At 37.6% G+C, this 27814-nt stretch overlaps 2 protein-coding genes across 2 annotated transcripts in view; one reads left to right on the top strand and one right to left on the bottom strand.

Annotated features, from left to right (window-relative positions):
• The window catches only part of shroom2a (shroom family member 2a), a 34437-nt gene extending 18777 nt beyond the window's left edge, over window positions 1–15660 (bottom strand). The window contains exons 1-2 of the mRNA XM_027013566.3: window positions 14511–15660; window positions 4897–5045 (exon numbers count right to left, since the gene is read on the bottom strand). Of these exons, the coding sequence (XP_026869367.2) occupies window positions 4897–5045; window positions 14511–14726 (365 nt within the window). The 5' untranslated portion in view covers window positions 14727–15660. The remainder of the gene's footprint in view (window positions 1–4896; window positions 5046–14510) is intronic.
• A 7328-nt stretch (window positions 15661–22988) lies between these two features.
• Window positions 22989–27814, top strand: part of lrrc7 (leucine rich repeat containing 7) — an 84889-nt gene continuing 80063 nt past the window's right edge. The window contains exon 1 of the mRNA XM_081717541.1: window positions 22989–23196. The gene's annotated coding sequence lies outside the window, so the exon portion shown is untranslated. The remainder of the gene's footprint in view (window positions 23197–27814) is intronic.

Below are 27814 nucleotides of genomic sequence, written 5' to 3'. Positions count from 1 at the left end.
TTGGATAGAATGTTTGTGCACAACTTACAGCTTCACCACAAACTGCAGGATTTTAGATGGCGATATAAGGGCTTAGGTGGGCAGGCGAAAACTAATGATTAATTATTGTTTCTTGTTGGTTAAACTGCAAAATATACAGAATTTATTTGAGTATTATATGCTAAAATGGGGGGAGGGGGGGACTGATCAACATTATCTGCATGACCACCATCTCATTAATGGAAAAATACTCAACATGGTAAGGTTTTCATTTGCACAGTTCTCTGTCGGAAACACTGCAGAAAAAAAAAACAATACAATATAGACATGCAAACACTCAACAATATATTTTTTACATTGACCCAATTCTCTTACAATAGACCAAAGCACAAGCTGTCTAGTACTTGTCAAAGCATAAGTTTCCCAACATACCTTTTAAAGCATCTTGTCACAGAAATAACCTAATCAGCAGAATCGTCTGTATTGTTTCTTCCACCATTTTCTAGGAGGTGCCAGTACACTAAAGTGGCTCACTCACTCCAGGCAACATTTGCAAGCTTTCAGCTGGAAAAAATTGCAAATTAGCCAGAGGCCCAGTTTTATCTCCCATGTAGCTCATGTAACATTTATGTTGTGTGCCATTATACTACTTCAACTGAAAAATCACAGATAGAATATTTGAAGCTAGCTTCTCGCATACAATATTAAGTTGAAGGGTGACTATTTCTAGTTATGTGAAGACATTGTTTGCTTTGTTTTGCACTCTATTTGCCAGAACAACAGTAGTAATCTCAGCACAAACTCTGCCAAACAAACACAGGCAAGCACAGAAGCCCAATGGACACAGAACCCCTTGCTGACAGTGGACATTAATTACTCATCATATCCACATCGTTAACATGTCTCCAACCTTGGCATGCCAGCTAAACAAAAACACTGGAATTAGACAATTTTGTAGGCTATGTGCTTGTCTAAATTTGATAAGGTTTCATGGGCATTTCCTTATATGACGGTATTTGAGTATTCTTCCACTAGATGGCGTTCATAACTCTGAAGAACAAACGCCTTCATTCTAAGCATCAGCGGTCTCACGTCACTGTTTACGATTGCCATTTGTTATTGTAATAATATTACAAAATCTTGGCATGATTTTAATCAATGGAAAAAAAAGCATCAAGTAAAAGTTACACTGCCTTTGCAATTTGCAAAGGTTCCAAAAACAAAGAAAGAAAATCCATATCTATTAAATAAAAGGAGCAGCAACACAGCTGCCATAACATTTTAAACATTTTTGATTGCCATTACAGCATGTGGGCTTAATAAAAGTCCTGTAATCTTCATTCATTTGGTGTTACAATTAACCATGGTGCTAGCATGTAAATATAAAGAGAGTGAAACACTACAAGCAAAGCACTGAGAGCAAAGCTTCCAGGTTCTGTGCTCTGATGACTGGCTGGTCTTTCTGCTGTCGTGTGAGACAACACTGGCTGCCACCAGGCAGCTGTGTGTGTCCTTGCAAGCTCAGCATGGCCCTGGGAATCCGAACAAGCAAAGTCTGCAGGGCACTAGGGTTGCCCACGGCAACAATGGTGCGATCCACATGCCACTTTTGTTTCACTGGGTCAGTGTGCTGTGCACTCATTTGACTGGAATGGAGAGCTCTTTTGTGCTGTGCTTTGTTAAGTGGCTAGCATGCATTTTATTTGCAGTAGTAAAAACTTGGCAACATGGCTGACTTTATGGATTTTTCAAATCAGGATACAACAACCTTCTTGGTGTTTCTTGCACTGTGTTTAATTACAGTTTATATCCCCTATATGAAAACAGAACACAGAAGGAGCAGGGTGGGTCTCTCCTACTTAATGTAATACAGTATTATGTTCACTATTCTTTTACACTCCTTCATATGGCACCCGAGAGCAAATTGTGGGTGAATGTTCCACCACGACTCTGAATGCCATTTTACAGCAAAGTAAAGACTACATGGGAGAGTCCTGAAAAAAGAGGACCAATACAGAGGTATTATTTGTACAATTATATGAGCTGGCATAAATTAATTTATCAGATTACAGTTAACAAAAACACAAGAGCACAAGCAAAACTGCATCATTTCACCTCAAGACAAGTCTGCGTACTCTTGCTTAATAAGCATAGCTTTGCAATTACAAAAAAATCACACCTGCAGTGTTTGCACAGTACCTGGAACAAGACTGACTGCTCCCGCCCCTCTGTATGACTTCATAGCTTCAAATGAGGTCATCATATGCAAAATGCAGGCAACACCCTCAGAAATGGGCAGAAGCTGAAGCCTTCCTATTTCCTCATTAGTCAAAGATAAGCCAGTCCCTGAGGAAACTGATAACATTTATGCCCAGATGCCTACCAAGTCAAAACAACAAGACAGGGATCTTAGTGTTACAATTATTGTAATTTGGTACCCTTTAAATATTTCAAAAGCTAAAATGGAGTTATGCAATCAATAACCGACACTGGGATTAAGATCACACCCAACTGCCACCCCCTCTCCCACAGTGGTAGTAAAAACTTCAGTGTAGTACACAAGGTTTCCAAAGAGGTACTGCATTAGCTACGCAGGTGGAGTGGAATCTTACAGACACAGACACAGACACACACAGGGCCCCCCCCCCCATAGTGCTGCACTCACTTAAGACAATCAATTACGTAATGGTGCACTCAAACTACAACATTACCACAAAAACAGACATCAGACACAGAGGTAAGTTTTTTGCATGAAATAGGCCAGATGGTCTCTTTAGCCTCTCTGGATCCAGTGCCAGACTGAATACAAAAAAACAACAGCAGCAGCTAAAATGTTACGCTATAGCCCAGGATTAAGATGATGTAGCCTAAATGATTCTCTTAAAATAAAGATTTTAAAATTGGACATGTGCAGTTTATTTCATATATGATGACGACATGTCAAAAACTCATGTATTCATGCACTCTATTCTTTAAATGAAAAAGCAAATTCCAGGATCCTACTACACTTAAAAGGGCCAATGTCCTTCATTTTTTCCCCCCTATACCTTGATGTTTGTGACTTTAAAGGGGTCATAATACATTTTACATAACCATTTTCCAACCTCTCTTTTTCCCCTAGAATTAAACAGGTTGTTTCTGTTACTGAGCCTAAGAGTGACAAAAATAATGAGCTCTGTTTTGATTGGCTGCTCTGTATTGTGCCGACTTCAAAAAGCACTCAGGGACAAAACATGCCGGAGAACTGCAATGCAAGAGGGTGGGGCTACAATCCTGAAGTCTGAACAGGTGGAGATATGTAAATGAGCTTGATCTTGTGACATCAGAGGAAGAGTGATTTCAAACCTGGCTGTTTTTGCTGTTTTGATCCCATTTATAGACTATATGGACCAGGGGAGTGAATGGTGCATTTTGAAACTTTAACAGTATTAAATATTTTCAGCTATATTTAACAATTTTTTTTTGTTTTTTACTTTCAGTAAAGTGATGGAAATTCAGTTTCCATAATAGGGGGCCTTTATGTTAAACACAACCATTTGGTGCATTTCCTGAATGTTCCAGTAGCGCTTACACAATCAAGCAACAATCTGGCCTAACTGGCCCATCCAGGCCCTACTTGTGGAGAGACTGATGCACTGAATGGATACTCAGCATCCACTTTCACATACGCAAACAATTTAGAAATGTTGAGAAACATTTCCGCTTAGGAGTCATGTGAGAATAGGAGCTAATGTTAAGATTCCATTCAACAATGTACATTTAATAAAGACATTATTTTCAATTAAACACAATGAATAAACAAAGACTTAAAGGAAATGCACAAACCATTCATGATTCCAGATTTTTCACAAGATACATGCTTTCACAGAGCAACAGTTCATCTGGAGTTTTGGGGAAAAGATGATACCCGAGAAGCATGTAAAACAAGCTCCACTGAAACAGTGAGTTTTCTAACCATGAATCATAGAGCTGCTTTATTAGTTCAGAAAGAAAAAGTATTAGCTTCGCATACAGGGCTGAGCCATGGACAAGGTCAAATGTGTAGTCAGATACTTTACCGAGTCAGCAGAGAATGTCTTCATTACCAGGCACTAATTCACCTCACTGTTGCTAGCTGGCAGCATAGCTGACTTACATGCACATTCAAAGGTAAAATAGGACAATTAGTGACAAGTAAACCACTAAACAGGACTATATACTTTCTACAAACTGTTAATGTTACAGGCTAAATGCACACAGCAAAGCTCTTACTGAATAGCATCATCATCATCCATGTTGTATGAGAAAATCTAACCCCTTCATTCGCATATAAAAAATAAACTGCTCAGCGCTATGGTCAGGTCAAAATTTAATACGAGCAAATCAGTCACAGCCCTCCCATAGCAAGACTGGAATGTTTAACACTTCATTTACGCAAAGAGTGAGTGATGGTGGCAAACATGATAGAATTTTAGAACTGGAGAAGCAAAAACGACACACAGAGAGATTCAAAACACTCTTGTAGTGAACTTTCGGACAGAGGTCCTTTATGAGCTGTGCTGACAAATGTCCCATTTCTCTGGAACCCCCGTCATCTCTAGCTACGTTTCTTACTACTGTACACTGCTGTTACTTACCTGGAATCATAATATTTGTTATATATATATTGTTATATATATACATATGTGTGTGATATAAGCTGTAAAGCAAAGACATTGCCACCTGCTATTTTCACTTTCTAACGGTTTTACTGGCATCACTTGAACAAGACAAAGCTCAGCATAAGGAAAAGGTCCTCATCAGTGTCTGTACTGCCATAGTTTCTATGGTTGCATCCAAAAAAGGTAACCATGGAGATGCGAACGCACAGCGTATGGGGAAACAGGTGTGCGTGGTGGCCCTAGGGCAGGTTCACCTGTATCAGTGCGGGCACCTTACCTTTTCACCTCCAGAGTGAGTGTCTTGTGGGAGCCCTTGACGAGGCAGATAGCCTCCTGCCGGTAGCCATTGAGTGGAACCTCATTGATGGTTACAAGCTCATCTCCTGCCTGGAGCCTCACTGCAGCCGCCTTACTGCCTTCTTCCACCTGGAACACAGAGGGCAGGTAAGGTGTAGTATGTAGAAACTCAAAATCACTCACTAAATAAATAAATAAATAAATACAAATTTAAAAAAAAAAACCAAAAAACACATGCATATTGTTGGAGGAAAGGAAAAAAGAAAAACCTCACAGGCATGCACAGCGAGTTTATAGTTAACAGTAAACATGTACTTAAATGACTAGCAGGAGGTTAAAAAAAACAGACAAAAAAAAAAAACAAAACACATTACACAGGAGATCCCTTATAATTCACCCTTAGCCATTGTATACCCAGCATCAACTCTCTGAGAAAGAAAACAAAAGGCTTGCACATGAGCAGCTGCCCTGCCAACTCACCGATCTCGGACTAATTTGACCTTTGTTTTTATATGAGTAGCAATTGGAGTATTAGGGAATTTTCAGTATGAAAGGTTGCCTTGGGCTAAAATGGCACTGGACTCTAGTGGTCAAGCATTTTGCTTCTTGTGTAAATGATCAAACATTAATGATGTTCTACTCCTTAAACCAGCACACTGGGGGGCCAATCTCCAGTCTGGACACCATGAGGTTCGTCCTGTGCCTTTTAATAATGATTCACTCCTAAAGGCTACATTTTATGAGGGTAGGTGGTAACTTTGGCTCCAGTGAATTCCTGAAATGTATGAAAAACCCAGTGCATAAACCTTAAGCACAATGAAGGGTAATGTCCTAGTGAAAAATGACTGGCTTCATCATGGCAAAGTCCTCGGAGGCAGTAAGGATGAAATAACGTTCACTCTGCTTGGGATGCGTCGGCAGAGATCAGCCAAGTTTTACGCATTAGCACAGGAGTCTGCATTCCTTTTGTAGAACATCATAAGGCACTATAAAATAAACTGCCCAAATGCTTCACAATTTGCCAACTTTACCAGGAAAGCCAGAAACACTTTCTGACTGGCCTTATAATAAAAAGCATTTTGGCCTGTTGGCAGTGGAGGACAAAAAAGACAAAACAAAACAACACTGAACACTGCTTTATATTTATATTTTTATATTTAATCTTTGCATTGCTCTTTTACAAGATCGACTATAGCATTCTGATCCATACCAAAACACAGAGCAACTCCAAAATGCGCATTTTTCTACAGTTTCCTTTAGTGATGGCTTTTAAGGTGAGTGTTATCTGCATCTTTCCTGTCCTAGTAAAACAATGCTCTTTTGCATTTCAGATTTCACAAAATCACAAAATAAAAAGCACTTTTATGAGTCTGAAATTACTGAACTAGTGACATTCTGAATTAAATAGCTGACAAATAGCTGATGTTTATCATGAACTCTGATACCTTAACTGTTTAATCTTGGTTCTCTTATGGGACAACAGCATTCTTTGAAGTTGCAAGCCAAATCCAAAAGCTTCCTGGCAAAATACCTCCTGTGGCTTCCTGAACAACAGAACATCTTAAACCATCAAACCCAAAATATGTGCTGGCTAAAGAATGCACAACTGTGGTTATTGTAGCTCTGAACAGTGTAGAAGCTGGCTTTGCTCTGTTTATTATTTCAGTATGTGCAGGATTCAGGAACCCCCGAGTCCCCTCAGAGAAAATAAAACAAGGAAAATGCTTCAGAATGCCTGAACAAGCAGAACTTAAAATAACCTCAAATGCTAATCTAAACCAGGCAGAGAAATGGATATGCCCCCCTCTGGCATTCCACAGCATACTGAGAAAATGAGAACAATAGAAATGCATTGGAGTCAGTTAAGCACAGCCATCAGAGTTGAGACATCCCCAACTTGCTGAAGTCAGGCTACAGAAAAGAGCAAGAAAGATGCACCGTACAGGCCTCTCCAAAATTTCATTAATTCCAGGATTCTAAATTCCAAGTTCACCCTTATGGCTGGATTATACTTTTTGCAAATGTTTGCACAAATGGTTGATAAACCTTTAACTGCTACAAATGCACATTTAGAAATCTTATAATTGCTGTATTCTGAAGCAAATCATACATGACCTTGCGAGTGCTGGTAAATATAAATTTATAAGAGTACCAATATTATGATTTAGTAGTAGTTGGCTTATAATGTGGACTCAAAGCACTCCTGTGTTATAAGACACTAAAGTTACCTTAGAACATTTGTCTCCTGCAAATTTGTCTCTCCTGTCTCTGTACATTCTATAAATGAAGACAGTCTATGTAACTTCACTAACATTTTTTGAGAACATTTGTGTCAACCCAAACCCCCTGCATGCCTCTTTTTACTTGAACTTTATATGGTCTCCAAGGTGTGATGTCTGAGTGACTCAAGTTTGCTCCTGAAAGCACCTAAAGTCTACTGTTGCATCTCAGCCTCCACGCCATCACTTTTCAAGTGCTCAGCACAGCCAGTGACAGCCTTCTGAGGACCCTAGCACATAGGCCTCTGTGCTGAGCAGACAGCATTTTGCCCTCGTGTGCCCTCAAGCATAAGTAATCAGACATTAGAGCTCCAGCAGGCTTTTTTAGTATGTAGTGTCTTAAACTTTGGGCTTATCCGATGTTCTTGGAGTTCGAGGGCCAGGGCATGGGAGTGCCGCAGAGCTGAGCCACGGGAAGTGGGTGGTTGGACGTGACTCTGTGCAGCATGTGTGTGTTCTGTTGACAGCTTATCTGCCTGTCCCACAGCACACGCACAAAAGGCTCAAAATAGAACCCAGAGGTCCAAATATGCACACATGCACTTTTTGCCCAATACATCCATATGAGCATGGTACAAGGCTGACCTCTGTTTTCTTCTCCTAAATTCTTTATGAATAGCTTTAAGAATAGACAAACCATACCCATGAGTGTGTAATCCAACATTGCCTTCATGTGCTGAGTACAAGACTAGGATGTCCATTGTCACATTAAACAATGACACAAAACAATAAATTAACAAAAAGGCATCAAAGCAGAATTCTTATGTAGGAAAAGTTTTCCAACAGATAGCCAGCTAGTTAGCAACAGAGAACCACAAAAGTGTCTCATGTTTTCAACTAAATGTTATTAAATAAATTAATAAAATAAATCCCACTTCAAAAGTAATTAATGACCTTGTAGTTTGTCAAGTGGATAAGGCAGTTTTTTTTTTATAAAAACAGGGACATTTGACAAGTAATATATTAACACGGTAACCATCACTGACACTTATTGGGCATACCAATATGGTGGGGCTGTGGCTTCAAGATGTCATTATCCTAGTGTACCAGTCATGCTCACAAATAAGAAATGGCAACTATGGAAGCAAGCTGAGCAGTTTGATGCCAATGGTTCCTTTCCAATCACACAATGAACAGGAGTGTATTGATTTCTATAGACCAATAACACTACAACACTAATAAATGTGAATCATTTCTCCTTTTCATATTCACCTGAGAATCCAAAATTGGAAAATGGAGACCATTTTATTCATTAATGAATCTAATACCAAAAAACAACGGATTATTGATCATACTTTTGATTTTATAATAAAATCAAAAATAGGAAATTAAAAAAATGGATCAGGTGGATTTCATTTTTGTGATCTAGAAGTTAATGTCTTGTTAAATTCATTCAGGTTTGCTAGCCAATAAAGACACATCCAATCCAGAGAGGAGAACTAGTCTTCTGGTCAGACATTAGAGGCACCCACGAGAAAGTCCAAAATGCCTTGGGGTGAATGAAGCCAAATGGCTCAAAATTAAATTTAACAGTTTCTCACAACTTGGCCACAAAAAGGTTTTGAAATGCTGTAGAAATAAGAAATATACAAGCAAGTTTCTTTGCTACTTTTATTACAATACACACTTCTACTTTCCAAAATTAAGGAAAGATCCTGGCCAAGTATTGAGAAACTATTTTTTTGCTGTTTAGCTCCATTCACCTCCATTCATTGAGGACTATCGCAGGTGCCCTATGGCATTTATCAGTAATCTTTTGATACAGTGGGAGGAAGAGGAAGTGGACAGGCTCCTCATAAACCAGCCCTGATCCTATCCCTTCTGACAACTGACTGACACTTATTTTTTGGTGGAACTACTCTTTGGAAGAAATAATTGCCATTAAAACATATTTAACAATACGTTTTGGGGGCATGGGGGCACTCTTGCTCTCATGTTCTATTGCTTAATTAATAACTGTAGTAAATACATGATGAAAGCAATTCATAACCTTAAGTTCTCATCCTTGCATTAGAATACAGGTCAGTTAATATACCTATGGCATCTGGTGGCAATGCTCGATCACATTTTAAATCTTAACACAGTAAATATTGAACTGAAGCTTGACATTAAAACAATACATCACAAATCAAATCACAATATCTGAAAAATAAGAAATTGTAATTAGATATTCCCCCCCCCCCCAAAAAAAATAGTTCAAGCCTAGAATATATTTAAGATTACAGGTTACATGCCTTATGTCTAACATTTTCCTTGATTTAACACGTGAGGTGTGCATCTTAAACTTTGATATAGTGATACTGTAACATCCAAACATCTTTCTTCTCATCTGAATGTTGCTGGGAGTGAGGTGGAGACTAAACATTATGTTTGTAAGTGTGACTTTTTTGTAATCTGGCCATACTCAGTAAGACATGCCTTTTCAGTTAGCTTGCTATTGACACGTTTCAACATGATACGTAACTGTTTACAGCGGTTGTCTGCAAATAGGTATGGCACTTATGAAATGTGCGCCCTGCAAGAAAAACGCCATTCCACAAAGTCATATGTTCATGTGGAAAACAAAAAGTGGAATGGCCTTATGCAAATCTACATTCAGCAGTGCTAGCAGTGTAAAACAGGATTATTTGGGTTTATTGAACTGGGGGATTTAAAATAAACACAATGAAGACCTTTGGCAAAACTAGTGGTATGAAAAGAATGCCAAGCATTTTAATGAGCTTCAGTTTTCTCCAACTCCCAACTTAAACAACATCAAATGGTTTCCAAGTGGTTTGATATTTAAATATATTAATATATTTCATTAGTCAAACTAAAAAGTATATACTGATTCTAATAAACAAGCTTCACAAAGAGAACTAGCTAAATCTTTTTTCAATATAATCCACTAATGCATGGTTGCATATACTGTTAAAAAAATCATGAACAATAAATGTTTGCCTGAAAACAAGAACAGAGAAATGTGTGCTTGATAGTAATAATTATGAATAAGTCCCACCTACATACTTTGAAAATCACACTTCCCTGAAAATAAGGGGTCCCTTCATATTTCATCGTGACCTAAGTAAGTTCCTTGGTCGATGAAGTACATCATGGCCTGCATACCTCCTTCATTTAAAAATCAAAGGCAGAATTCCATGTGATGGTTTTAAACTTACCTAGCTAAATTCAAGTTAAATTTATCCCAGATGTGAGATTGTGTCATTCCAACAGGCTTCAGGCTGTCAGACATAATTCAGTACATTCAGAGAATCTAGTAAATCTCCAACATTCCATTCTCGTTCCTGGCACTGCCAGTTTACTTCAAGAGCCATAGAGCACACTCACAGCAATCACAAAGCAAAAGAATTGGAATAGATAGGTTAAATAGCATTCCCCAAACACAGATGGATTAACACAGGCTGGCCTTACATAAAGATAAGCACAGTTAAGCACCAGCTTCAGACAATATTGTGTATTATTAAGTACTGCTGCACTTTTCTCCTTCAATACTAGGATATTTCAGCTTTTCCAGAGTCTCAAAATACCTAAATGTTCACAGAAATAACAGTGTAGGAATGATGCCATCTCTGCTACTCTGGAACATTCAGGGATGGAGACCAAGAGAAAAAGTTATTTTTCCAAAGCAGCACAGTTATTTAATAGTATGAAGAGGAACTACTGAAGCATATGATTTTTTTTGGGGGGGGGGGGGGTGTTTCTCAGGACGTTAATGAGCACATTAACATTTCATTCGATCAAAGTACAGCTTTCTATAATAGAAATAAAAGGTTGTATTATTTTTAGAAAAATCATTCATGGTTACTGAATTTCTTCAGATGCCTGGCTGCTCTTGCTCCATTTATACTAATAATCTCTTCCCAGAAGCTTTGCTTTCCTTGACAAAGGTCAATGATTAAACCTACATTTAAACACAAATGACAGGACAAGCATACTTACCCTAAATAGCTAATACACCATTCAAAACCTGAATCCTACTGTGTATGATGTCTGAAGTCAATGGCTACAGAGCAGTTTTGTGTATGTCTGGCTGTTAAAGTAAAATAACTGAAGGTAAAAATAAACATGAGATCACCCTGACCCAATGCAAACGTCACTGAAACTGGCCTTGTGAAATGTCACAGATAAGGCAGGAGCACATGCTTTGCCAAAAATCACTGGTGAGCTTTGGGATCAGAAAACCTAGCATCTGAGCTCACCTGAACAATGCAAATCAGAACAACTAAATAAGATCAAACCCAAATCAAGAGGATTACAATTAGAAACAGAAGTGGAAAATACAGCACCGAAAGCAATTATCTGCCAGATTTACTGAATGGGTATTGAAACATTTACTACTGGATTCAAATTCTAAGACAAAGGCTAGAATTTCTAAGGTTGGCTTTCCGTGGATGCAGACTGAATGACAGAACATGTGTAGCACTTGGCCAATGCAGTTCAACAGCAGTGTTTAATAAACAGAACCAAAACATTAAATGTAAACATTTGCACAACACCAATAATTTGTTTCACTTGGAGCAATTTACATAAATGTACAACTAAAAAAAGTAAACACCTTAATATTGGAATACATAATTAACCAGTCTCACCAACTCCTTAGGAATGACACAGGCAGCAGGGGGTAAGGAAAAGTGCCAAGTTGAGTAAAGGTCTCAGCAGCTAAACAACAGAATATCCATTCAGCCTAGCAAACTCAAAACCATCTTCTAATGGGGCCAATGACTTAGAAAGTGTTCAGGAAAAGGATCCAACTTAAAGATTCAAGCCTTGACAATAACAGGAATTCTGCTTCTGAAGGTCATTTGTCTTTCATAAGTAGCCTATGGTTAGATCAAAGAGGAAGCAGTATTTCAGATATTATGAGCCCGTGCTGGCAGAATATGCACATTTGCTACATTGCTGGACTTTGGAATAAACTGGAACTGAACAGTACTCAATAAAAGCATGTAGGTAATTCCTCATTCAAAGCAGGAGACATTGGTGGCCACCCCCCACTGCCGATGCCCAAATCTAGCATCAAGGTCTTTCTGAGTTGATAATTCACCAGTCAAAACAGAGATGAGTTTCAGTAATATTTCTAAATTAGTTGCCAAAGAAAGCATTTTAGGTCTGAAGCAATGTTTACATTTTAGGCTAAACCATAAGACTAGGCATGTTTTCCAGACAGAGAATAAGCCTAATCTTAGTGGTTATTTTTTTTTAAATATTTTTCAGAATGAACATCACAAAAAAAGAACAATGTTAATAAAAGACTTTGTAAAATGTTCAATTATGAAGAAACATCTGAAAAATGTTTTTGAAAATGATTAATTCCATTTTAGGTGTCCAAAGACCTCATAAAAATGTTTTTTTTTAGACAGACACTGAATAATGTTTTAGCAGTATGGAATCCAGAAGTTGCAACAATGTTCATGTTGTTAAAATCAGGAAATAAAAGTCTGTGGGCTCTGCCTACATTTATTCAAATAAAGTGCTAGGCCAGAGGTTGTTACCCATGGCTGTGGGTCTCAGTTTTTTTTAGTTTTTTTTTTTGTTTTTTGTTTTTTTTTTTACACCATTCATTTTGGTCTTCTAAGCAAAACATTTGATTAATTATAAATTAGAAAATGTCAACACAACAGAAACACTTCATGTAAATTGGAGAATGCACCTCGAAAATGTGATTATCCTAATCTCAAAGCCGTACCGATAAAATTACATTTGCATACACAATGAAGATGCATTCGATATTAAGATTCCCTCAGTTTAACATGCAATTAACACATTAATAATTATGTACCTGTGTGAAGTTAAATCAAAGCTATTGAATAGCTAAGGTCAGTAACCCATATTGCTGACCAAAAAATATGCAATAACTCTACCCCCATCAAATGATGGGGTAGACTTTACAGCAGGTGTGCCAAAATCTAGTACTCGTGATCTACTCCCCTACAGAATTTAGATGCAGCCCTAATCTAACAAACCTGATCCAGTTAATCAAGTCCTTCAGTAGCATCTTAATATTAGAGCCAGGTGTGCTAGATTAGGGTGGGAACTAAACTTTGTAGGACTGTAATCATCTAGGACTGTGCACCCCTGCCTTACAGGAGTAAAGAAATATTCCAGTGTTAAATATATTAAGAATATATCTATCTATTTCTACCACATCTATAGCAAAAAGTCTAATTACAAAAGAAATATTTTACAGCATCTTTGTGTACTTAAAGTAAAAAGCAACTTATTTGAAAGAATTAGCACACTACCAAAATGGAAAGTAGGTAGCATCATAAATTAACCATTACACATCCATTATGTCCAAATGAAGTTTGCCAATATCCTCTCAACATTCCATTAAGAACAGCAAATGTGTTCTAAAACTTTTTGTATACTTCTTGGAAACTACCAAGTTATTGTATGATTAATAAATGTTTTTCATCTTTCAAGTACAAATAAAAATTAACAGGGCAAGTAACAATATAGGGGTGACAAGCTACTTGCCACCATATTAGAAAAATTCTAGTGGAACCAGAACATCCACTTTATTGATTTACTGATACTTACATATAAATGTTCCATTTTGGGGCAGTTTATGTTCAGACAAGTGAAATAACAAACAACTCAAGATAAACTTTAACATTCCTTTTCACCTACAGTCAATAAAAAAATAACTTGCAAGTGTGTTTCACAGCTTGGATGGCATCCTTTATCAAAAAGAGCAAACTGTTAGAGACTTTGTGTAACAATTCTGAAATCATGACCATCCTGCCTCTGTACTACAGGTTGTCGTGACTTTTGCATCCAGAAAGTTTCGTGTTCAACAAAATTAGTCAAAAACAATCACAGGTCTGTGACTATACAAATGAGATAAAGAAAATAGGTTATTTTAGGCTTATAATATTCCCTGTTGAGCTGTGTAACAGATGGAAGAACTGGAGGCAGGTAAAGAAGGAGGACAACTCCTTTTTCAGGATCAGTTTTATAAGGAATGGCACTTCCTGGATGTAGCTAACCAACTGACCGTGACCACGACACCCTTGTGAGAGGGCTATGGTTCAAATGACAATGTTGTGTTCTTGTGAACTGAACGCAAAACATTGTATAGGGACAAACTGTAAAAACGGTCATCGTGGATCTATCATGCCAGTAGTTGGTTAGGCAAGTTGGAAATAGTGACTTTTCTGTGAAACACCTAAATATAACGTACACACTTCAAGTACACAAAGCACACTATAGTTTTTAATTTAGTTTCTGAACTCATAAACAAGCCAGTGCGACTCAAAGTGCACTACATCAAGTCATACATACTTTCTGGATTTATGATAAATTTCTGATTTACCTTGGTAATGATGAGCGGTTCTCCGTGTTCCAGACCTCCTCTGAGGGTAAAGCCCCAGGGCGCGCCTCCAGAGAGAGCCACATTATGTAGTTTGCATCCTTCGGCAGAATCCCTGCTACCATTCTGATCCAAGTTCCTGTCCGCCTCATAGATTAGTCTTTGGTCTTGGTCAGCGAATCTCGAGTCCAAACAATGGTGAGCGTCCATTTCGTACATAGCTAGTTAGATAGATAGGTTAGTTAGCAGCTAGCTAGCTAGCTAGCTGCCCGGTATCCTTAAAAATGGGCAAAGCTTCCCTGAAAAAAAAGGTGATTAGCTATATAACCTAGCCAGCTAATTTTCCCCAAAACTTCAATTCGCTGCCAGCTACATAACCTATAGTTACTACTGTCGTGACACCTGTAAACACTCAAGACACTCGGCTAATGCTCTTTTAATGAGAGAATTAAAGGGAACATCTCGTCGACTCGCCAGGATAAACGTTAGCTAATCGAACCACATCGTTTGGTGTTCTTTCCAGTCAAACGTCCCCGCGCGTGGCAGCTGCGACAGCGTCGTCTGCTCTCTTGCGCTCCGGCAGTGTCCATTTAAACAGCAAGTCACTCAGTAGCTGGTTAATCCTTTTTTTTCCGAGGCTGCGCTTGCCATCCGATTCTGGATAACGTATTCAGCTAGCGACATATATAATGAGCTATATAAAAAAAATAATAATCGTAAGTTATTTAAACCACTTATAGTTTTCTTGGTTACTAGCAAAGATTTTGTCAGTTTGGTGGCTAGCTAGCTATTATAGCTAGCTTGTTAAGGTAGAATGAGCAAATTAATAGAAAGCAACGAAAACGTTAAGTTTTTACAAACATTATACAACGTTTTCAAAATCCAATGGCCGTGACAGCATTTAAGATATCTGAATACAAGGAACGCATGAAAAAACTAAGTAAAATATACACACAGCCTTTCCATTCCCTGCGACTGTTGCCAGCACTTCGTTCCTAGGCTAAAGTTACTCTGCTTAATTCACAATCATTAAGAAAGTTAGCCTACCTATTGTCCATACACATTTTATTCACTTTTTTATACGTGTGCCAAGCAAAGATGTTATACAACAAATCATACAAAATTCGTTCACACTGTTTTAGCTGCTGATCAAAATTACCTCGATGGTTTGAAGCCCAATACTTGTTGCTAAGACTGCTCTGGATTACGCGCACGGGAGGCGCGGGTGGGAAATCTACCTGCGTCAGTAAACTACAGTTTCAAGCGAGGTGCCGTGTTGCCCCCTTCTGCATATTTAAAGATATTACAGATTAGTTAACGACAATTGCCGAATTCTTTCATGTATCATAATGCACTCGTAAAATTGACTATTTGTTCGTCACCTGCGGATGCTCTGTGCGCAAAACAGCCACGTCTAATTCTGAATTCCCAAGAACCCAATACACACAAAACATGAAATGAAATGCAATAGCTTAGATTCATGTGTTAGTTTCCCCACTTTGCCACCCCAAAAATGGTTGCTTAAGAAGTGGTTTTAAAGTTTTTATATTCCAGTGGACAAGATTTCTTTTCTGTCTCCTGAATTCACAACCAGCATAACCAATATCAATTCAAGTTGCAGCGGCAATCACAAATACCTGCACTATTATCCATTCTTTCAAATGTTTTCATCAAAGTTTACATTCAAGATGTAACCCCATGCGGATTGGCATTGACTGAAAGTTGTGATGACATTGGAAAGGCTCACTGGAGGACCAAAAACCCAAACTCAAAATCGATGTACAGTATCACAGTAACAATGTCACAAATTGAACTGCTGTATGATACGTATAAAACTCATCACCTCTAATCAAACTCGTTGCACTCTCTTGCATTCATGGATGGACACTTGAGTGTCCCTTTCATTTTCAGCATTTGGCAGATTCTGATTCTAAAATTAAATGTTGTGTTAATAGCTTGCACTGAAAAAAGCATGAGCCAGTGGTCTCGGTCTGAGTACTTTATCTTATAACAAGGTGTGAAAATACAACTTACCCAAATGATATCCTACAGTGTATTCAGTAAAAATAATTGTTAATTCAGACAACTGTAAAATTGGTGCATTTAAAAAATGTTTAGAATTGTCTTCTGTTTTGTCACTTCAGAGAGACCAATATTCTTCAAAGTATACAGTAATTTGTGATTTAAAATTGTGTTAAGGTACCACTTAAGAAATTAAAATGTTTAAGGCAAGCGGGTACATTTTTAAACAATGTTTCATGAAGAAATCTTTAACACAACCCCATGCAAGATTTTGCAAGAGTCATTTATCAACTACAACAAAAGTGTTTAGAGAAGGTTCACTGCCCCATAAGAACAGGCCTATGTGATGGTCTGAAAAGAAGTGTTGCTAAATATGACTTTGTCAAAGTCTATCCTGCTGTTTTGGACATTTTTTTAAATGCACTGTAATAAGGTAGCTGCAATACAGTGTACCAGCCTTGCCCAGGAGAGTGATTATGGATGGCAGAGTGTGCCTGCTAGTCAAGCTGTCATGTCGCTTTACTAATACTAATGGCCTGTCAGAGCCAGAATAGAGTACTTAGAACTGAGCAGTTTGCAGTAAGGACTATAATAAGTTTTTTTTCTATGTAATGTAGTCATAGATAAGTGTTTGTTTGTTTTTAAGTTTTCGTGTGCCCAACATATGTGTGCATTTCATCTGTATTAATTATGAGGAATATACACTGCCTGGCCAAAAAAAAAAAAGGTCACCATCTGGAATTAACTAAGCAAATGGGTAAGAGCCTCCCATTGGATAATTACTGCATGGGTGATTATGTTTCAGCTGGCAACAAATTATTTAACCCTAACTGATGCAGTGAGTAGCTTCTCATTTGTTAAACAACCGTGTGATCGTGGAAAAGATGCTAATCTGTTTCAGAGGGGTCAAATTATTGGCATGCATCAAGCAGAGAAAACATCCAAGGAGATTGCTGAAACTACTAAAATCAGGTTAAGAACTGTCCAACGCATTATTAAAAAGTGGAAGGACAGTGGGGAAACATCATCTTCGAGGAAGGAATGTGGTGGGGAAAATTTTTGAATGGTCGTGATCAGCGAGCACGTAAACGTGGTGAAATCAAATCGTAGATTAACAACAGTAGAACTCAGGGATATGTTTAATAGTGAAAGTAAGAGCATTGTCACATGCACAATGTGACGGGAACTCAAGGGATTGGGACTAAACAGCTGTGTAACCTTAAGAAAACCACTTGTCAATGAGGCTAACTGGCAAAAACAGCTTCAATTTGCTAAGGAGCATAAAGATTGGACTCTGGAGCAATGGAAGAAGGTTATGTGGTCTGACAAGTCCAGATTGACCTTGTTCCAGAGTGATGGGTGCATCAGAAGAAGAGAGGTGTCTGAAGTGATGTCACCCCCTTGATGCCTAGTACCTACCGTACAAGCCTGTGGGGGCAGTGCTATGATCTAGGGTTGCTGCAGTTGGTCAGGTATAGGTTCAGCAATGTTATGTGCCCAAACAATGAGATCAGCTGACTACCTGAATATAGTGAATGACCAGGTTATTCCATCAATGGATTTTTTCTTCCCTGATGGCATGGGCATATTCCAAGATAACAATGCCAGGATTCATCGGGCTCAAATTGTGAAAGAGTGGTTCAGGGAGCATGAGATGTCATTTTCACACATTGATTGGCCACCACAGAGTCCAGACCTGAAGCCCATTGAGAATCTTTGGGATGTGCTGAAGAAGACTCCCATCATCTCCCATCCCAATCTCCCATCATCAATACAAGATCTTGGGGAAAAATTAATGCAACTCTGGACAGAAATAAATGTTGTGACATTGCAGAATCTCATGGAAACAATGCCACAGCGAATGCGTGCCATAATCAAAGCTAAAGGCAGTCCAACAAAATATTAGTGTGTGACCTTTTTTTTTGGCCAGGCAGTGTATAAGCAGATATACATGCCTCATACCTGAAACCTCATCCTGAGGTGAAGCACATATAATTGTAATTTAATGTTTTAATGTTTGCACAATTGCACTATTAAAATTGCCTGCTTCAGATAATTTTACGATTGAACAGTTAAACCTAAACTACATCCACTTTTTACATTTATGATATTTACAGTTTTTACATTTTATGAATAGATCCAACCAAAGAATCACATTAAAAGAAGTGGTAGGTGTTTTCCCTTTCTTCCCAGATTAATGATTTCTTCATGCTGTCACTAATGTTAAACAGAGAAGAGAGTGTGGGAAAAAATCGGAAAATTAAAACTTTCAAAAACATTTGTTTGCTTTGTTTAATGTTTGTCACTATGAACATTTGATAATACATTATAGATATTTGCAATTATTAGCAGATGTTAGACTGACATCCCGAGCTGTTTTCAGCTTCATGTCAGTAGCTGCAAACCCTGAGAAGGCGTTGTAATTTCATTGTAATCAATAGGTGTAAATCCCGCTTACAGGTGCTGCTAGAGGGTAAGATGCTGAACTTGCAGTATCCAGCAAGCTACAATCTTTAGAGGGGACTTCAGTGGAAGGTCTGCCATGCGCACTACAAAAGTGAACTGACTCAGCGGTTCTTCTCTTTAACCCTATCAAAACTTAACTTTCAAACATCTCCATGCCCCCATTATAAGATATGGACAGACTCCTTATCTGTGTTTTTTAATACATTAACCTTAATTATTTTAAATAGGTGTCAGTTGTACTCACCCACAACTGCATGTATTTTGATATATTAACACATTTTGTTATCAAACATATGGTTGTATGCTTTTAAAATAATCACTTTTTGGGATTCCATGGTGTGTAAGAGTTGAGTGTCCGCTGAGAGGGAGAAGATGGTGAATCTTGTGGGATATGAAAACACGAGATGAGATGAGATGAAACAGGCATGCAATTTTCTGAACTGAGGTCAGTGACAATACAATACAGTACACATAGAACACCTTAGATCAACATAAATTCCAGTATTACATACTGGCAATATTATTTAATGTGATATACACACTTTCATGTTGCAACTCTTGAACTGTAGTATCTTCAGGAATATATGAGATGAATCAACTACTGATCCAATACCTTGTGTTTAAATATTTCAAACCTAACCTAATGTTTATAGATTATATTCTAAATACATTTATTTTTCTTTTAATTTACAAATGTAATCTAACAAATAGACCAACAAACTAAATCATTGTAAATATAGAAATAATCCTAAAATATATAAAGAAACTAAGAACACTGTAAAATTAAATGTGTATTCCACCTCAGTGACTGCGTGATTTATGATTTGACCCCAGAAAATCTGTGTACTTGTGCCAACTTTTAAGTCACTCTTCAATATTAATTTTAATGTATATATATAACTGCTTAATCTTTTTTACTTTCAGAGTAAAGACTGTGAATTTATATATTGATCATGTGCATCTCAGAAATAAATGTGAAACAAACCTCGGATAATTTCTTAATTCAACACATTCAGATCATTGCGATGACAAATTTCATGCATTTGAATCCTTCATCTTTGCAATGCTCCAGTATGTACAAGAAAGAGTGCAAATGTCTTGCATTGTTTCTATGATTAAAATGCATAAAAATAAAATGTAATCAATATAAATATCAGGATCACTTACAGTCAAGAACTTGATATGAAATGAGCATGAACAATCTTAAGACTTTTTATATTCGTTCCTTCCCCTCTGCACTTTCCAGAAATCAGTTTGTTGCTTAGCAACAGTAAAATAAAGCAGAAACCTCTTAAGTCTCTGAACAATTGCTCTGCACTACACAGGCTACTCAATGCATAACAAGAGATAAAGCCCTTGGAAGATGGACAAAGTAATTATGGGAGGAGTTATTGTGATTCCAGTATACAAACATTCTCATATATTCACTCAGACAAATGGTGACTTGGTGTTGAATTCTATCCATTGATCTGCTCAATATTTTATTGGTGGACAGACCGCTGAACTTCCGTGATAGATTATTTTTGTTTATTCTAATAACTTCTATGTCTCACATGACTTCTACATATGCAGATCAACTTAAGTATAGACTTATAAGATTGTAAGTATTATTTACAATTTCTAACTGCCAATTCAGTTGTCAGCTAATTATATAATTACATCATCATTCACCATCCACTTCGTATGTATGCATTAAGAACAGTTTGTAGGTGTACTGTCGGAGATTACAGGCCATTTGTTTGCCATGCTCCAACTCTTCATCAGCACTCTGACCACAGGACCACTGCTGGCTGAGTATTTTTGGAATGCAGACCACTCCACACAACTGTGACACTGACACGTGTAAACTCTTCAGCAACACTGCTGTGCCTTATATACTCATACCAGCCCAACACCCACTAACATGCCACTACCAATGTGATGTCTGTGTCGCTGCTGTGTTGAGAATGGTATTTTGGGCTGTCTAGACGGTGGTTTGCTCACTCATGCAAAGATGCATCCACTTCAGTTGTGCACTAAGCATCAGTATGTGGAGCCCTAGCATTAGCCCTGGGTCAAAGGACAAGTTTTGCATTGAGGAGCCTACAACCGGGGACATCGATGATGACATCATACAGTCTGCCCATCTCTTGAGTCTCTCACATCAGCACATTCAAAATGTACTGTATACGGGGTTTGAAAAAATATGACATTTTGAGTTATAGATCAACCCAAAGGACATAATGCCAGATATAATAGAAATAACATGAAATCCCTGAATACAGTGTGGAGTCCTTCAGTCTGACTGATAATAAAGGGAGGTAGAAGGTGACAGACAGATTGCGTATGGCAAAAGAGAGTAATTCTACAATTATAAGACCAAGTGTAGCTAATAAAAACATCAGTTAATATAGGTTCAAGGGAGGTCTTTCTAATAAGTGATTGGTAAGTATTGCACACTACTGACAGTATTTGGTGTGAAATATTACTGATGTTTACCTGCTTGTTGTGTCCTTTTGCAGTTTAATTCAAATACATTTTATTTTATTTGGTGTATTTTATTATATAGGACTTTTTACAATATATATGTCACAAAGCAGCAAAAGAAAACTAACAGGAAAGACGGAACGAGGAAACCATCATCCTCGAAGTGTTACCACATAGTGAAGTTATATTTAAAAATGATGAAATTATTCAGTAAAGATTATAATATCAAATTATTATTGTAATAATATATGATAAGATATTAATCAATTTGTTGCTGATCCACTTGGTGACCTTAAAAACAAATGCCTAATAAAAATGTTAAAATATGTCTATGCTCAAGGATATTCAATTGACATCATAGACAAATGCTTTAAGGTGCATATTTCTGAATAGAATCTAATTATAATTTTACCACGACTTTACAAATGAAAAATGTTACATGAAATAGCAAATATATTATAATTTACCAAATAAAGCCTCAGTTTAAATGCTGATGCACTAGTCACTATTCTTGGCTTCTATCCTACATTGTGTGTGTGTGTGTGTGTGTGTGTGTGTGTGTGTGTGTGTGTGTGTGTGTGTGTGTGTGTGTGTGTGTGTGCACGTGTGTGTGTGTGTGTGTGTGTGTGTGTGTGTGTGTGTGTGTGTGGGAGCATGCAAGTGCGTGCGTGTGTGCATGTATGTGTGGGTTTGCAAGGATTGGAAAGCAATAGAATATTACATATCTGGTGTTTTGTTTAAAATAACCATCAGGATGTTTGGATGCCAGAATGGTGAATCCTATACACAAACAGAACATACAAGTGAGTCAAACACTTAAGCATCCTAAGATAAATGAGTGGTAAGCAAGTGTCTGGGTATTTAGAAAAAAAAAAGTATGACTCAGAGACAACCATTAAACTGTTACCATAGAAACATATTCCATCAGCAAGTAGCAGTATTCTACTCCGTAATGCTGAAAAAGAACATTTTGGGGACATGTGGAAGCTGCTGTAAAAACAAACTACCAATCTTTGTGTGGTTCACTAATGCATAAAGCCCTGAATAAAATATATGGTGTCCCTGTGCTTACTGAGTAGTTTAAGGGTATTTGTGGATTACTAAAAACAAATCATTGGAGGTTACAGTAATAATCTCTACATGTAATTGTTGACGAAAATTAGATCCGTTCTTCTCACCTTACTTAATTCTCAGGACGATCCACATTGTTTTTTACACAATTCCTAAATTTCCATCATTTATGATGGCTGTGTCATACATGTAATCAATTTGACAATAAATGTTTACTATTATAATTTAGTATGATTTTACAGATGATGAAATGGGTATGTATTGTATGTTTGCGTATTTAAACATTTGTGACATGAAAATCATAAAGGAAGAGGTATGGCAAAAGAGAAAACTCGATCCCCCTGGAGCTCCCACGGAGCGTACAGTGCCGCTGAACTTGTTTGATTGACGTTCGAGGTGTCTGAGCATCACTGTATCATGCGCTAGTGCAGCCATTAAACCGAACTGCACCGACGCAGACGCCAAGGAGATAGAGCGAACAATATATGTGAATTACTGCGGAGCACTATGATATACGTAAGAGAGCATTTTGCCGTTTTTCACTGAGAACGTGATCTCTTGTTGCTTCCGGTGGATTTTCGAGGAGGTGACGCCAACCTGCCTTCGAAAAACGTTTTTGTGACCTTATGCCTTTGGTTTCAAAATGAGCAAATTGCTCCGTGCGGTAAGTAGACTTTTTAGTTTGGAGCGCTTGTTTGACTGTTTTCATCGCTTTTTAGTTGTCTTGACCCACCATACCATCACTTGCATGATCATTACATCTGCATTGTGTTGGTTATGGATGAAACAAGGCTACGCCTGCTCTGTGTCAGTATATCGTTGCGCACGTTGCAGGTAAATTTGGCTACCGGAGACCAAAGTGTTGGCCACTTCTCAGGCGGTTCGGTTCACCTGTTCGGTTTGAGTACGGGCTTTAAAATGCACCGTAATATGCGGATATTTAGCCTTATCCCACTGTCACGACGGCGCATCGGTAGTCTGCTCGACTGTGCTCAAACCCGTTAGCTTTCTAAAAGGCTTTCTGCAGTACATGAAAAACAAGAAACTTTTGTAAAAGATATAGGATATATTTTTATTCAAAATAGTGACAACTCCTTCGCGTTGCCTGACATGTTATAATAGATTTTTTTTTTAAAGACTCAGTTGTCCATCTGCAGTAAAGAGATTAAAAATAAACTTCGGTTTTAAAGTATTAAAACAGATAAAACAGAGTTAAAACCTATAGTATTTATTTAAGTCCAGCTGGGCACTGCTGTTGATAAAACACTGTGGGTGTTCATTCATGACTGGGGTTATTGGCGTGCATGTAACAATCGAGAATATCCATCTCTGAAAAACGTCTACTGGGAGAATCTTGATGCTTGATATGTTGCAAAATGTCAGTCACAGACATAGTTAAAGAGCCTGTCTTACATAAATAAATACATCAATGAATGAATAAATAAATAGCGCCAAGAACACTGCAAAAACAGGATATACAAGCTCTGTGTTATTCCATACAGCAAAGAAGTTACTACTGAATGATATATTGTTAGAATAAGGCACAGTTATGCTTTACAGCAAGAGGATGTTGGTGGACCCCAGAGCTGTAGCTTTCCAGTGCACACTCAAATAAACTCTGAGTGGGTGGACAGTGCAGTGTTGATTTCATGTGGGCCTGAGGTCTTGGGTCCTTATTTTTTTTGCAGCATAAAGCAATCAGAACTGAACATTATTAGGAATAAGCTCTTTTTTGGCCAAACATAGCAAAGATCTTAAGAACATGGAAAGGAGGCCAGTGAAGGCAATCAAAAATGAAATAAAGGGTTTAATGTTTAAATTGTTGTAGATACAGAGTTACTTATGTTTAATTTCAGTAATTGCAGGCAAATGAGCACACAGTGACTTGGCATAATGATTGGATTTTGTTGACTGGATGAATACGGAGAATACATATTCCATCTTTTTGGTAAGTTATAAAGTGAATTCGGTATTTGTATGGTGGCGATGAAGCGTTCAAGTTTAAATACAAAAGCTGCAGTCAGAAAATCAGTATGCTACATGAAGAGGCATATTGTATGGAATTTATAGTAGAATTAAATCAGTAAATATGTAGAGCAGACAAAATATAAAGCTTCCTGGTATTTTTGGATAGTAACTCTCTTGTTACAAGTTTAAATTGTTGCAAAAAGTTGAAACTATAATTTGCCAATGTATCAAAACAGGAAGTAAAATGAGATAGTAAAATTTTACTATCTCCTGGACTGACTTTTCTGCTCAAGTATGATTCTAACAAAATGATTAGTCTGAGACAGACATATGTGACTAGGCTGGAAAGCATTCATTGTATGTTTTGTCTCGCAGAGTGGGAGATCCTAATTGACTAATTACCTCTTAATGCATTACAACTAGTTGAAAAGTTGCAGAATGGTTTGACTTGGTCATTTTTCATGAAACTTCTTATGTATAAAATACTTACTTGTAATTTTTCCAGAAATAGACAAGGAAGGATAATCAAATGTATAAACACAACCTAAATATTAAAGTGACACGCCAAACACTGAGACGCTATGGAGATACCACAGTATTTCTTAATTTTATAAATGATAATATCAAAGGTCAGAGCAGTTTGGCAAAGAATTGGGTAATAGGAAATACTTCTACTACAGCTTCTTTGTAAACAGAACTAACATGTGAAACATTTTTGTAAAGGTTTTCCTCAATAATTAGCACCGCTAAAATATTTGGATGTAGGGAGGAAGGTGAATTATCTGATTGTTTTCATAGACTGAAATAGGTCCTGCATTTTAAAAAAAGTGCCGCAGGCCGCGGAACAGGACGCACAGACTCCCTCGACTTTGTGAAACATTTAACATCGAACGTATAACACAATGGTGGCACGTAACATTAACAGTGAACGTAAACACACTTAACGCTAACGATAAAGATGGTAACATTAGCATAGGCTAAACAAACAATAACTACACAAACATGGATACTAACAAGCTACTCAGACGCTAACAAACAATGACCAATACCCACTGACAGGGGTTTAAATAGACTAACAAACACTAAACGTTAAACCCCGTGCAGGTGCGTGCCATCACGGGGGTGTGGCTACAAACAAGAGCGAACCACCCCCGTACCACGTGACGGGGGGGGGGGGGGGGGGGGTTAGTCCCGTGACAGAATACAACCTTACGTTTATAATTTCCTAAATATTTTCTCTGTTAAAGGCAACTCTTCCATATTGTATTATTGTGACCTTTCAGAGTGATGGCATCGTCTATGGATATCAAATCTAAATACATTCATTTTTGTCAATCATAGGAAAATGATTAATTACCATTTAGTGAGTTAACAAAACATATAATATAAGGCTATGAGCCTAAGGAACATGCTTCAGTTATGCAGGACATGATTGACCAGATGTTTTAGGGAAAATGCTCCTCACAGTGTAGAAATTTATTTTCCTGAACAGCTTTCAGACACTTTCTTTTGTGGTATTTTATGCAAAAAATTGTAAACAAGACATATGTCATTCAGACAGTCAATAGATCCATGTATTTATGACATGGTTATCATATAACTGACAGGACCACCGAGGCTTTGGTGAGAGGTTTGCCTCACTAATGGAAACCTTGGTGTGGAGGGGTGGACTGGGTCACTCACAAAGTCACAAAAACCTTGAGTTATTTTCCTCTTGAAACTCATCTGAGTCTGTCTTAACTGGGCATCTGGCCAAGAAGAAAGGACTATATTATCTAGGCCTGGCCAAGAAGAAAGGGCTATATTATCTAGGCCTCCAGAGTTTCAGTAAAAGGAAAGAAAATGGTGTGATGGGTACAAGTAAAAGATGACACTAGTTATTTTTGATTAATTGTTTTTACTAATTAATTGTTTTTCACTGCTAGTGAAAAGGTGACCAGTTCAAGTATGGTTTATCATTCATGCATCCTTATTTTAATTGCATCATCACAAATTGATATTAGCTACTGCTAACTACAAATTACTGCTAATTTGTGGCTATTTGAGTACTGTTAAATATAATATTGTGGAAGTGGTTTATCAGAATGCTTTGGAATGTTGATGGTTTCATCACAGAACCGCAGGGTAAAGGATACCCCAACAAACCTGGCTGAACTGAACTACTGAGAAGGGAAGTGGATTGGCTTTATCAAGGCAATCAGAATAAAGTAGGTCTTTTGTCAACTAGGTCACCCTGACCTACATACACTTGTCCCTTGGAAAATCCTCGGCTTTTTTTAATCATAATGTGGGTATGCCATGAAAGATCAGGAAGAGTTGTTTACAGAATTCACAGTGTTGGATAAGAAACGTGCTCAATATTAAGGATAAATACGGAACACTTGTATGTTCATCACATGAATTTAGAGTATAGAGTAACTAATTCAGAGTTAAGTCACTTTTGCAAGTTGGTATGCTGTACCTAAGTAAAACTATTAGCTATTTTAAAAATGATCATAACTACAGTCATGCATTCATTAGGGTAATAAGAGTTTCTGAGAAGTTTATGGACTTTTGGATGTTAAGTCATGCCTGTGGAACAAAGTTAAACTCCAGACCTTGACTGAAAGTTCAATACCTTCAGTTTAATAATTGCAGGAATTTAATTTAAAATGCAGTCTTACATATAAACAGTTGATATAGCTGCAGGTCCAACCAAGCAGGATCATGTCATTCCACATGTATGATCAACTGGTCTCAGTGTTCATACAAGTGATCCGGATTGGTTTGGGATAAAAACCTGTCTCAGCTCTTTGCAGATAAGACCCCTTTTGTTACAGAGCATAACCCTTGAGGGCCATGTCATATCACAGACATGGAGGTGCAAGTACACCAGATTTTCAATTACCTTAACTATATGATTAACTACCAGGGGTTTCCAAATTCAGAACCACATTTAGAGTTGAGGTTTGGTGCTAAATATCTGTAGAACCTTACAATATATTTGCAGTTGTTATGATAAAATGGTAATACAGATCTGATGTGCATAAGGGGAATTCTACCCATTCTGTCAGGAATAACAAAATATTTTTGAACCGTGTTGTGCTCTCCTATATGAACAAGTAAAAAGTCACACGCACAAAGTATAAAGTGCATGTTACATGACTGCCAGAAGCAAATGAATCAGTTTATCAGATTATTTTTATGACAAAACAAACTGCTGCCCTTCACACCACTGAAAAGAATCTGTGGATGCTCCTATTCCTACTGTTGTAGCAACAAGGTTTGGCTCCATTTTAACATGTGCATGTAAGCTTGCAACTGACTGTGTTGCT

Source organism: Electrophorus electricus, chromosome 7 (assembly GCF_041902795.1).
Source record: "Electrophorus electricus isolate QZ-2024a chromosome 7, ASM4190279v1, whole genome shotgun sequence".
Taxonomy (NCBI): domain Eukaryota; kingdom Metazoa; phylum Chordata; class Actinopteri; order Gymnotiformes; family Gymnotidae; genus Electrophorus; species Electrophorus electricus.
This window is presented reverse-complemented; position numbering and strand designations above follow the sequence as displayed.